The following is a 12,798-nucleotide window of genomic DNA, read 5'->3' on the forward strand; positions in this document are numbered from 1 at the left end:
TCCTGCACTATAGGGAATCTAAGAATCTAAGGTGCAGACGTGACTAAAGAAGGATTTTCCTCCTTTCAGCAGAGAAGGCCGAGAAGGGACCAAAATCATAGAGAGACTTTAGTAAATAAATTGTAGAAACTGTTGCCAGTGACAGAATAGTCAGTACTCAGAGGACAGACTTTAAGATAAGCATTAAAACAAATAGAAGCATTTACTTTGAAGTAAGAGATTGTATGAAAAGGAATGATCTGCCTGAAGTGGTGGTGTAACAATTTCAACAATAGAATTGAATAAGTACATGAAGTGGAGAACATGTCATGATTTTCAGAAAGGAGCGTGTAGGGTGGTAGGGTGCATTCATCCAAGTAGCTTTCCTCGAAAATGCATTATTCCATGATTACTTGGAAATGCTAGAATATAATTGGTGCAGACTTTGGATGCATCTTTTATTAATATCTGGCATGTGGGTATCATTGGCAAAGCAATCATTACTTCATGATCAGAGAATTTCCTTGACAAGTTGGTGGTGAATCATTTCTTAAAACACTGTGCTCCCTATGGTGTAGCCACAGCCACCCTGCACTGTCAGATAAACCTCTACGTTTGTGAATTATCAACAGCAAAGTAAGAACAATGTTTCCAAAATACTGACTAGAGCATCAGGAAAGTAAATGTCTTCTGCTGTGAGGAGTTAGAATCTGGAATGGAGTCAGTAATACAGTCATGGTGGCAAATATATTTGTGGCTTTCAAAGGAAATTAGATAAGCACCTCAAGATTAATGTGTATACAGTTAAGGGGAAAGGGTGAAGACGTAAGCAAGCAATTTTTCTTCTTTAATTGGCTGGTACAGGTTCAGTAGGTTGAATGGCTTCCTTCTTTGTGGTAACCATTCTCTCTGTTAAAATGGTTTGAAGCTTGGAGGACTGCTTTCAGACAGTGCCATTCACAAGCACCTGCTGACATTAATCTTCTAAATGGTAGAGGTGCTGGGTTTGTATGGAGCCATCTTTGCAATTTGCTCCAGAGCATCTTGTAGATTATTCACTGCTAGCACTGTGCAGTACTGAAATTGAATTTCAGGTTTAATGTGATTCATATTTGGATCAAGTCAGCTACTTTGGTCCTCGATTTTGTTGACGTGCTGTTGGAGTTGCACTGCCCAGCAAAGTGAGCTTGGCTCATTAGCCTCCTGAATTGTATCCCACAGCTGGTGAAAAGACCTGGAGAAACTAAGCAGTGACTTCTTCCACTCAGAAAATCAAGCCTTTGTAAGCACAATATTTCTATGGTATCTCCAGGCCAATGGAATCATGCAGGCTGTTGAAAGTGGAGAATTTATTAATAATAACAAATTAAAGATAAAGGGTGATGATTAAGTTATGTTTTGTTGAAGATGATTATTGTTTGGTACTTGTGTGACTTGTATGTTAATTACCTTTAACCATCCCAAGCCTGAATGCAATCCATGGCTTTTCTACGTCTGGGCATGAACTACTCCGTTATGAGTCACTGAAAATGGTACTGAACACAGGGCTATCATTCCACTTCTGATTTTCTGGTGAAGTCTTTTCCTTGTTAAAGTTGCTGAAGATTGTGGGACTGCGATCAGTGCTCTGAGGAACTAATGATACTTTGCCTCCAAGATCTTTGTGCTGAGTATAGCTCTCGCCACTGGACAGGTTTTCCATTGTTTCAATTTTATTTGAGTTTCTCAAGGCTGTCTTCCAACAAATGTCACCTTCCCCAATCTTAACTCATTCCTAGAATTCAAACAATTGGTCATCTTTTGACTGAAGTAGCAATGAGGGCTGGTGTTGAGTGCAGACAGAACACAAAGTTACATTAAAACTTATTGGATCCAAAAATGGGAGGAAGAGCCATAAAAAAAACCATAATATGTTGTGTAGTTAAATCTTGCTGCCAAATTCCACATGAAATTTGATGTGAATGCTATCGTTGGTCAATTTGGAGAAAAATGCTGTGGCCTGGTTTTCCCATGATGTAGAAGCTAGGCACTCAACTGGATGTGTAAGGTACAACATCCAACCACAAACTCTTCAGCCTTACCTCCATTGAAGTTAGTCCCATGCCATTAATTGCTGACTATCTTCCCTTCAACTCTGTTGCTCACATTGTTATTTTCTCTTTAACTAGGCCACCGTGATCCTACTCCAGCATTTAATAAGATAATGGATGATCTGCCTACAGCACTTCTGTACTTTCTCCTCATAACCCTTGACTCATTTGTGGATTAAAAATAAATTTAATATGCCTTTGAATATATTCGATGATTCAACTTGAACTTCTGCCTCGGAAAGGGAATTCTAAAAATAATGGCCCTTGGAGGAAGACATTCTTCCCTATCTTCCCCTAAAATAGGAACCATGTTATTTTTGAACTGATATTTTATTATTTTATCCATCTGATCAAAGGGACTGAGGTTAAACAACTCCAAAACAGACTCTACCTGACATTTTTGTCCAGTCTGTTAACCTACATATGTCCATTTGCAGATATTCTATCCAAACATTTTAAGCTTCAAAAGTGCTTTCCTGTCCATCTATCATCAGCAAATGTGTCTACAAAACACTCTTGACGGGATAGCAAGGTTTAATGTGTATTATAATTAGGTGTCGGACCATCTCTGCTGTATCGTATTTGTTACAATTTTCTAACCTGGAGATGAACAACCTTAATGACTCCTGTTAGTTATCCAATCATATAATCATATTAACATATGAGCCGAAGCACAATGAGCTCATATTTTGTGTAGTAACCTTTTTTTATGTCAGCCCTCTTAATACATTTTGTGAATTCACATGCAGCACATTAAGTATTTCCCCTCTTTTTTGCCCTACTTGTTCCATTTTTTAAGATATCTGATAAATTCATGATACATAATTTGGTGTTGCAGAAGTCTGGTAGCCAAACTGCCTAGGAAGCAACATGAGACTCAATATTGTAATAAGGTTTAGTTGCTATTATTCCCTGTCTACCAATGCCAGCTGTAAATGGCAGGCTGCCTAGAAAACTGACAGTCAAAGCGAGGCAATGGCTGCTACATGGAAGAGGTCAATTTAATTTCATGCTGATGGATCATAAGACACAGAAGCACTCCCTCAGCAAAATTGCCTTCACACAGACCAGTTCTCAATATAACATTCCTCTGTCTGGCAATCCTTCAAGGACAAGTCAACTCTCCTCCTGGACCAGTCACCTCCCCCAACAGCGTGATATAAGACAGGTCTGCAGGTATCATCTCATCCATGATTGTTGATTTCTCCCACACTCAGAATTCAGTTCAAAGGAACTGACTAAGTTAATTAAACACCTCCATTCACCATTAAAGATTTTACTCCTCATGAAATTAGATTACTTACAGTGTGGAAACAGGCTCTTTGGTCCAACAAGTCCACACCAACCCGCCGAAGCACAACCCACCCAGACCTGTTCCCCTACATTTACCCCTTCACATAACACTATGGGCAATTTAGCATGGTCAATTCACCTAAACTGCACATTTTTGGACTGTGGGCAGAAACCAGAGCACCCGGAGGAAACCCATGCAGACACGGGGAGAATGTGCAAACTCCACACAGACGGTCACCTGAGGCGGGAATTGAACCCGGGTCTCTGGCGCTGTGAGGCAGCAGTGCCAACCACTTTGCCACCGTGCCACCCATAATCATCCATAATGGTTTCTCTAATTTTGCTCACGCTGAACACCAATACTTCTGATATTGTTATTAGGTAGAAATTATTCATATCCATGGATATATGGTAAATAATGTGCACGAAAAATGGATAACTATGTTGAAAACACAAACTTCTATAGGTTTCAATCAAGGTAGAAGACCAAGCATGCCATATGTGACAGTGCATAGATAGAAAAGAACAACCATTTCAGGAATGACTTGGTAAATTAGGCATTGAAAATGACCTACGTACAATACAACAGTGAATTACAGCATCTCAGCGAGAAGATACTCAAATATGTTAAGAGTATATATATGGTACATATCATTTAAGAAGCGTAGAAAGCCTGCTGGTTAGTCAGTGCATATTACAGATATGTCCTCATTAAGAACGGGAGAAGATAATTATTTGTGAGCTCCTTTGGAATATGAATAGAAAACTAATTCTGAAAAAGACCAAATATTGAGTTTTCCACATTACTGCCAACATGGTGAACTCAAAGTTTCCAAAACCTTCCCTCTTCCAACATCATCATCTCACCTTCCCACCAGCGACCCCCTTCAATGTCAATTTGGCACAGTGACAGCATTTTTATTGAAGTCCTTTGTGAAAACGATGTGAGCAATCTATTTGGACATTTGAATAGACCAAGCTTCAGAATTGAGTTTTTATTCACAGATCAAGCAAGTTTCAAATAGAATCTCCATGCAATAAAGAAATTCAAGTCACAATAAGGAAACAAAAAGTAACTTTGATCCATCTTTCAATAAATATAGGTTACACACCATTCAGTTCTGATTACAAGAGGAACCTTGATAATCTGAACGACACAGGCAGGGACTACTTTGTTTGGATAATCTAATGCCAGGTAATCGAATGTTGGATAAAACAGTTTAACCAAGCGTCAGGACCTTGTGACATTGTTCAGATAATCTGAAATTCAGATAATTGAATGCTGGGTAAGTGAGGTTCCTCTGCTCCACAGTTTCATGCAAATGAAACTTGGGGCAGATGTATAAAATAGTCAAAATTATTAGCCAAACTTCAAAATTGCACGTATTGCAGGTCATTGTTCGATTATGTAAAATGAGTGCTGGTACAATATTTTGCTTTATGGCTCTTCACATGGAATTTCCATTCATTATCATTATGACAAGGTAATTATCTACTAAAACATCTGTGTCTCATTTATCAACACTCTTAAAGAATTTTTTGGAACCCACTGAGCCCATCATGTTCCTCTTTGTATTGTTCTCTTTCTTCAACAGAATAATATAACATTTCAGAGTAAAAATGCAAATAAGTAGACCAAAGCTGGAAGCCAAAATAGCAAATACTTCAACTGCCACAGAATATTTCCCTGGCGAACTTATGTAAGCTGGAATGAAAGTTATCCAAACTGCGCAAAAGATAAGCATGCTAAATGTTACGTGTTTCGCTTCATTGAAGTTATCTGGAAGTTGTCGAGCCAGAAAAGCTACGACAAAACATGCACAGGACAGAAATCCAATATAACCGAGTACACTGTAGAAGGCTAACGAAGATCCTACATTGCATTCAAACACGATTATCTCATTAGAGTGACTAGTGCTTTTCAATGGATAAGGTGGAAAGGCAATTAACCAGGTAGTACATATTGTACATTGTACCAGTGTAAGAATGTAAACCGTCAGCCGTTGCTGTCTTGGTCCAAACCACTTCATCATATTATTGCTAGGAAATGTTGCTTTGAATGCCATCACCACAACAATTGTTTTACTCAATACACAAGAAATACAAAGAACAAAACTAATACCAAAAGTGACATGGCAGAGCATATATGACCAAACTGAAGGTTCACCGATGAATGTAATTGAACACAGAAAACAAAGTGTCAGGGCAAAAAGAAGAAGGAAGCTTAACTCAGAGTTATTAGCTTTCACAATTGGAGTGTGTCTGTAGAATATTGCAAGTACAGCAACAGTGGTGCAGGCTCCAAACAGCGCCAGTGTCATCAAAATGATTCCCGTTGTCTCGAAAAAGGAAAGGAACACAATTTCCTTTGGAATGCACTGATCCCGTCTTTCATTAGATTTGAATTCCAATGGACATTTTAAGCAATGAATGGAATCTAAAAAGCAACACAAGACTTCATCAGTACACGAGGAATCTTGAAACCTGAGCAATGCACATGTAGTTTAAGAAACAATGCCTGTGGCAATGGTGTATCCTTACCAGTTGTGTTACTAATTTCACTTTGTGCACATTGTATACAATCAAAACTGCAAACGGGTTGTCCTTTTCTTCCTGCTTTTCTTGTTCCTCGGTGGCAGCTTTCAGAACAAACAGCTTTAGGCACCTCATTAGGAATATGAATACAATGGTGAAGAAATGTTAGTAATTCCATGTGGCAAATGTACAACATTCACTCTGGTAACAGAACAAATCCTAATTATGTTACCTTTGTTAGCACTGTTGCTTTTGAAATAATATCAGCACTTGTGACCTCATCATATCGCAGTAAAGTGCGAAAAGTAGGATTGCATATATTCTTGAGATAACATTCCGGATGTGTTCCGGGATTTGCTTCATTTTATTGAAAAACGAAATAGGGAAACATCTAAATAAAATCAGATGCAATTTGCAGTATACCATTTAATGCCTCAAATGAAAATCAAATTCAGAAATAAAAATGTTTTTCTTCATTTATTCATGCAACGTGGCCATTGCTAACCAACCCAATATTTGGCGTTGAGATCTACCTTTTTGAACTATTGAAATTCATTTGCTGTCGATATTGTTGCCATATTGTCATAAGAGGGGAGCTGAGACATACTTCTAAGACAGGATTGTGTGTGGCTGTCAAGGGAACTTGCAGGTGGTGGTGATGCATGGATTTGTTGCCAATGTTCTTCGAGATGGAAATGAGCATGAGTTGGGAAGTTGCTTCCCAAATAGCATTGTTGAATTTCTGTAGTGTATCTTGGAGGTGCTGCTACTGAGTACCTGTGGTAGAAGATGTGAATGTTGTGGATTTAGTGTCAATCAATTGGGCTGGTTTTTCCTGTGTTTGTCAAGCTTCTTCAGTGTTCTTGGACCTACACCCATCGAGAGAAGTAGGAGGATTTGACCACAGTCCTGATCTGTGTTCTGTGGATGGTGGTTATGTTAGGAAATTCCCGAGGTGAGTTACCTATTGCAGCTTTCCTAGCATCTGGTATGCTCTCGAAACTACAGATCGAATATGATCATTCCAACTCAGCTTCATGTAAATGTAATTCCCAGGTAGCGATTGAATATCAAGGGGAGATGATTAGATCCTCTCCTGTTGGAGATAGTCATTGCTTGGCATTACTGCAGCAGAAATGCGTTTGTGGTCAAGATGAATACGAACCATAATGTTTCTTGACATACAACTAAAGTATCCATTGTTCCCTCAGTTTCTTTTTTGCAAAGCTATGCAACCACTTTTCAGTATGTTTAAATTTTGTCTTTTTCCTACATTCCTTCGTCATTGCAGTGTTATTTTAAGACAAAGGTACGGTAATAACTCGCTCTTCATTTGTACATTTTTCTTTCACATTTTTAATTACATCAGTTATGAGCAAAGAAATTCTGCTGTTGAAGTGGGTAGAAAAAAAACCTCTCTGATCTTACAATCTGGGTTGATCAAGTTTAGCAATTTTCGAATTGGTGAGGAAATATTTTCTGTTTAAAAGTGCTTGATCAGTTGCAATTTTATTCCACGTCGGGAAATGGGCAGTGGTGGGCAGTGTGCCTGTTTGATACAACAATCATCAGGTTGCTTTTCCGTTTTAGAGAACAGATTTTGAAATAAAAAATAAGTCAGTTTAAAAGGGATTTTTTTCCATAAATCTTACCGATTTCTGACCGCCACTCCAAACAATCGCCCATTCTGTTATTGAAAGTTCTTCTCCAAACCGAGCTGATCCATCATAGAGACCAACATTTACAATGTCGATGTTACCGAGGGCATTTGGTTGCCAGTTTACAATATCATATGTTGCGACAGGGTCTCCATTTGCATCAAAATAAACTTTTTCTCCGATCTTGGTTGTGAAATTCACTGTTCTCATATAGTATAGTAACTTTAAACAGAAAAAAAAACAAAATGAGAACTTATTTACATTAATTGCAAATTTTCAACTCTGAATTTGACCACATTTGACATATATGTAAATGCAGAGATCATACCATGTTAAATGTTCCTCACCTGCCATGGTTGAAAATTTGAAATATTGGCACAACTCCCATTGTAGAAAGGCCCTGACCCAGTTTTACATGACGCCATAATGTGAAGTGCATGAGCTATCGCATAAGTTGCTTTGTACACATTGTAAGTGACTCTGTATTGCAAGACATCAGTAAATTCATTTAAGATATCTTGTAAATTCTCTCTTCCTGTGCATTTCTTCAGCTCCGATTCAGTTTTTTGTGAATCTGTTTTGTTTCCATCAGTTAGAGTACAGCCAAAACAACTTTCCCAAAACAGTTTGACCAAAAGGTTCTCTGGATACAAAGATGGATGAACTTTCATGAGGAACTCTCTCAACCCTGGTATATGGACTTTGCGAATTGCAACTCAATTGTACCAGAAGCAATCTTTGTGGTTTCCTTCGGAGAAAGCAGCAATGCAGAAACCCATGATTCAGTTCCAATCCATTGTATGCCGCTGACATTTTGTCTAATCATTTCTTTTAGTAGAGTCCGCATGTTTGACTCTCCCACAAAGGCAACGATGACTTTTGCAGAAGAGGTTTTTATGGTGTCAATTGTTTTCAGTAATTTCTCTCGAGCGTATGTTATGTGGAACGACTCAGAAAAGGCTATGCAAACGCCTAACTCTTGAACTGCCTCTTCAAATGCGTGCATTCCAAAGTTTCCATAGTCATCGTCGCTCTTAACTGTCCCAATCCAGGTCCATCCAAAACGCTTCACCAGGTGGGCTAATGCTCTAGCCTGATAGTAATCACTCGGTATTGTTCGAAAAAATGATGGATATTCTTTTCTATTGCTCAGGCATGCACAGGTTGCAAAATAACTAATCTGCCACAAATAAAGCAAAAAACAAACTTTGTGTTTCGATTATAATTTGTGGTTGTTCATGATATCAAGGCAAAAATATCAGTGGAGAAGTGCAATAAGTTTAGCTCCTACAGTGCTTACAAGAGTGGACCTTCTTAAACAGACAAGATACAATTTATTTCATAATTTCAACGCATCCCATTCAAATATTCACTTCCAAGATTCATTCAAATCTTTGCTCTTTCTTGTCCTAACCGTAACCATGCATAATGTCCAATCTTCAGAATTTAACCTGAAGAATGTCTATGAACATTCTCTTATTCACACTCTCTTTCTCTGCAGGTGACCTTGGGCGATTTCTAACTTTGTCTAATAATGCAGAGATGGTTCACTGTTGATCTCATCTTTTGTGCATTCACATGGAAGTCAATGGAGGAAAAAGAAAAAATAATAAGGTGTAGGATATGTGCTTAATTCTTCCTGATCATTGCCGAAAATTAAAATTACTCTTCAACCAAACCCTTATATCTTTAACAACGTTTTCAACAGTACTGGTTTCAAATTTAAGTTTGCGAGGTACAATATTGAAGAATTCAGCTTCTGTTAGCAAAATTAAGCTTACTGTCTCTCAGGCATGATTACACATTCGTAGTAAACCAGTAGCTATACATTTAGTTTAATTTAGAAATATATCAATTGCCAACATCATGTTTGCGTTGTATCATTTTGCATTCTATTTATGCTGTGGTTTGCTGTTGGGTAGGCTTTATATACATTACAGTAATGTGTATGTTGCTCCCCTTTCAATGTGACAAATCCTTAATTCCCAAATTTCAAGGTACAGCGTTCTGTGTCAACACTTTGCTCCTTGATCTTTACAAGAGTATTTAATGAAATGAAATTTCTTTTTTTCTCAGTTGATCCCTTGTAGAATGTTTTTCTTCCCTGACTAGTCAAAAAATTGACTTTTGTGGTCTCGCATCACGATGCTGAATTCAACATGACTGCTCATTTTTGAAGCTACGATTTCTCTCTTGAAAGATGTGCTTGACCTGCCCATTATTGTGAACGTTGTCTGTGTTTATTTTAAATCATGCATCAAAAACAAAAGCATGTGATTAAATACAACATCCCTGACCGTAAAAATCATTTCACCAATGCACTGTTTCCAATAAGTGGGTTAAGGTTTGAGTTAAAAAGTAAGACGGACAAATGTGGTAGCACATAGTTTTGAAAAGCCAACGACATTACACTTAAGAAAGATTGGTAACAGCTGAATTGATCACTCGTAAATTAAGTTACCATGGTTCATGATAAGAACACATCAAAGTATTGACAAACAGCTGCAAAGAAAAATGGTGTAGGGCTTTTGTGGTTCTGACCTGTGGACCAAATACCATCACAGCTTGCCTTTAGGGTGCAATAGCATCACGAGACAGGTTGGTTAGAAATTGAGTAAAGCTCTGATAAAATAGTCAGTTTAAAATCTTAAGATGTGGTTCATTTAGCACTTGTTGAATCTCTTCGTATGAGCAAAGAGTGAATGTGCAGTGTACAAATATTATCGGCATATCACCATGGCAACCAGTGGTAACTAAATTCAAAGGGCACGTGTGGAAAATAAAAATAGCCCCAGTAACGGTGAGCATTAAGCTATGCTTGCAGTAAAACAAACTTTCCCATCTCGGTCACTGATATCTATCCTACATGTGACTCCATATGATGTTCTGGAGAAAGGTCACGGTACCGAAACATTAACGCTGATTTCTCTCCACAGATGTTGCCAAGCCTGCTGAGATTTTCCAACAATTTCTGTTTTTGGTCCTCGTAATATAATTCACTGTAAACCTGGCTTGCAGATGTTGCTGGAAGCTATTCAGTTCAAGGATAACTTGGGACTGGAAACAAATGTTGGTTTTGCCAGTACAACCCGCATCTCAGCAGTGAATAAAAATGAACTAAAATTGCCAATTGTTGGAATCATTTTTGAATGTTCACTTTTTTATAGGTTACTTTTATTCATCATCAAGTTTTTGAAATGAGACTTTCGAAGTAATATGTTAGATGAAGAGGAATAATAGCTTCGTTATAAAACTATAACTAAACCGAGCCAAAGAGCAATCAACAGTCATTGTACTGGACAGTCTCAACATTTGAATGAACATTCTAAAGGCGATGTAACTGCAGATCTTTGTCTCCTTTGGATGAATAAATTCCAAATTTTGCATAGACGATAGATTAAATGACCCATATAACTGTTGATCTTAATGTATTCATAATGTAGGTTGCATAACCGAGTTTGTGAACACCATATCTTACCATAGGGATTCTAAAGATACCCATGGAAGGTGCTATTGCTAAAGACCTCGTAGATCCAGAATCAGCAACAATGGCAGAAACAGTGGAGGAGTTTTTACAATTAACAGAGGGCGTGTTTGCTTCGGGTTTGTTCAGTAACGCCATAGCTGCTTTCAGCGATAACTGAGTCAACTTACAAGAATCGTACAGGCGGTATCCCAGTGTGACTCCAGGAAGCAGAGCTGTATCATTATTTATTTCCTCGATTGCAAAAATCATCGCCAGTGCAAAACGGAAAGGTCTGAACCGAAAGCTGCAGAGAAGGTGAGAAAACAAACTTTAAAACAACAATAGCAGTTTTTTTCTGAGGGAATCACCACGTAGCTAGTATTAGTTATAATTCAGTAATAATGCCACTAAATTGCAAATTAATGGAGAAATGCTTCAACGCAGAGCCTTGAACGTAAAATCTTAACTGACATTAAACAAAGATATGACACTGTCTTCAATTTCAAATAAGACTTTCAGCTGGTCCGCAACTTCCTTCTCAGGTCCAATAGAAGTATTTCAAAGAAGAGCAGGGGACCTCTCACAACGTATTAACCGACACTTATTCTTCATTCCAAAACGCTAAAAGTGGGTTTTGAGTTTTGAACAAGACCAATTGTGGGAGCGGTGCATACATTGCTGTATCACCACGTGGCAACATTGAATAAATTGTAAAAGTACCTGCTTGATTATGAAGCAATTTGGGACAATGCTGCAAAAGTAAAGCAAACAATTATTTTATCTTAAATTCACAAATTAAATACGAACGTAATTGTATAAACCCTTGAATCAGTACGAGGGCAGTTGAACCGACCTGACGCATTTTGCTGGCTCCGGGTGATTGCTGAACGTGAATTGGCGATGCTCAATGTGGTATGAATGCATCCCAAAAATTCCACCTAATATGATATCTCCATCCTTCGATAGACCCAGCAAATCAAGTCTACCCCAACGTTTGCAAGTCTGCTCATTACTGGTCCATACCAAGGCAAGAACAGAATTCATCACTAAAAGGACCAAAAAATGCATCATTAGCAGGGCAAATGTTTGTCCTCGGTTTAGAGTAAGATGACTAATTTTATATAAGCTCTAGCTATTTCAGAAAACCTCGCCATAATAACGCCAAATTGATTTCAATCTCTAATGACCATCAAAAAATTGATTGGCTCGTCCCTGAAGAAAACACAGCACCACTTTAATCAACAAGCGACTCATGAAGAAAATAATTGAAAATGCAGTCACCTGTGTAGCTTCAATCCAACTGAGATGACACAGGGACCTGGGTCTGATCCCTGCCTCGGGCAACTGTCGTCTGGAGTTTACGCATTCCCCCCATACCTGCACGAGTTACTTCCGGGTGCTCTGGTTTCCTCCCATAGTGTAAGATGTGCAGGTCGATGGATCCTCAGAACTCTGAAGTGGTCTTCCAGGAGAAAGTCTGAAGTGCATTTTCCAGTGGAATTGAGAACCTTAAAACTAGAAGTCCAGCAAGCAGCGGGAATACTATCATCATCTCCCTTCAGCTGTCCTCATATTCTGTGGGGCAACGCTAATTCTGGTCAAACCATTGTTCACTGTGCCTCATGCAAACTCTCGAATGTGCCAAAGGCTGCCACTTCTGGATGTGGAAACTATCTGCTATATTTCAAATTATTTAAAAGGACAAAATGTATCAAACATCTGCAGCAGCAAAACAAAACCCAGAAATTGCTGAAAAAGCTCAACATGTCAGGCTGTG

General features: G+C 38.4%; 1 protein-coding gene across 1 annotated transcript; it reads right to left on the bottom strand.

Annotated features, from left to right (window-relative positions):
- Positions 1-4,016: 4,016 nt before the first annotated feature.
- Positions 4,017-12,322, bottom strand: LOC122556156 (extracellular calcium-sensing receptor-like). The gene is given in 7 exon segments (XM_043702663.1): positions 4,017-5,799; positions 5,904-6,027; positions 7,550-7,777; positions 7,903-8,273; positions 8,276-8,735; positions 11,034-11,325; positions 11,875-12,322. Coding segments are annotated over 7 exon segments (2,619 nt in total). The 5' UTR covers positions 12,093-12,322; the 3' UTR covers positions 4,017-4,873.
- Between the last annotated feature and the right edge of the window lie 476 nt (positions 12,323-12,798).

The sequence above is a fragment of the Chiloscyllium plagiosum genome, chromosome 13 (assembly GCF_004010195.1).
Source record: "Chiloscyllium plagiosum isolate BGI_BamShark_2017 chromosome 13, ASM401019v2, whole genome shotgun sequence".
In the NCBI taxonomy this organism is placed as follows: domain Eukaryota; kingdom Metazoa; phylum Chordata; class Chondrichthyes; order Orectolobiformes; family Hemiscylliidae; genus Chiloscyllium; species Chiloscyllium plagiosum.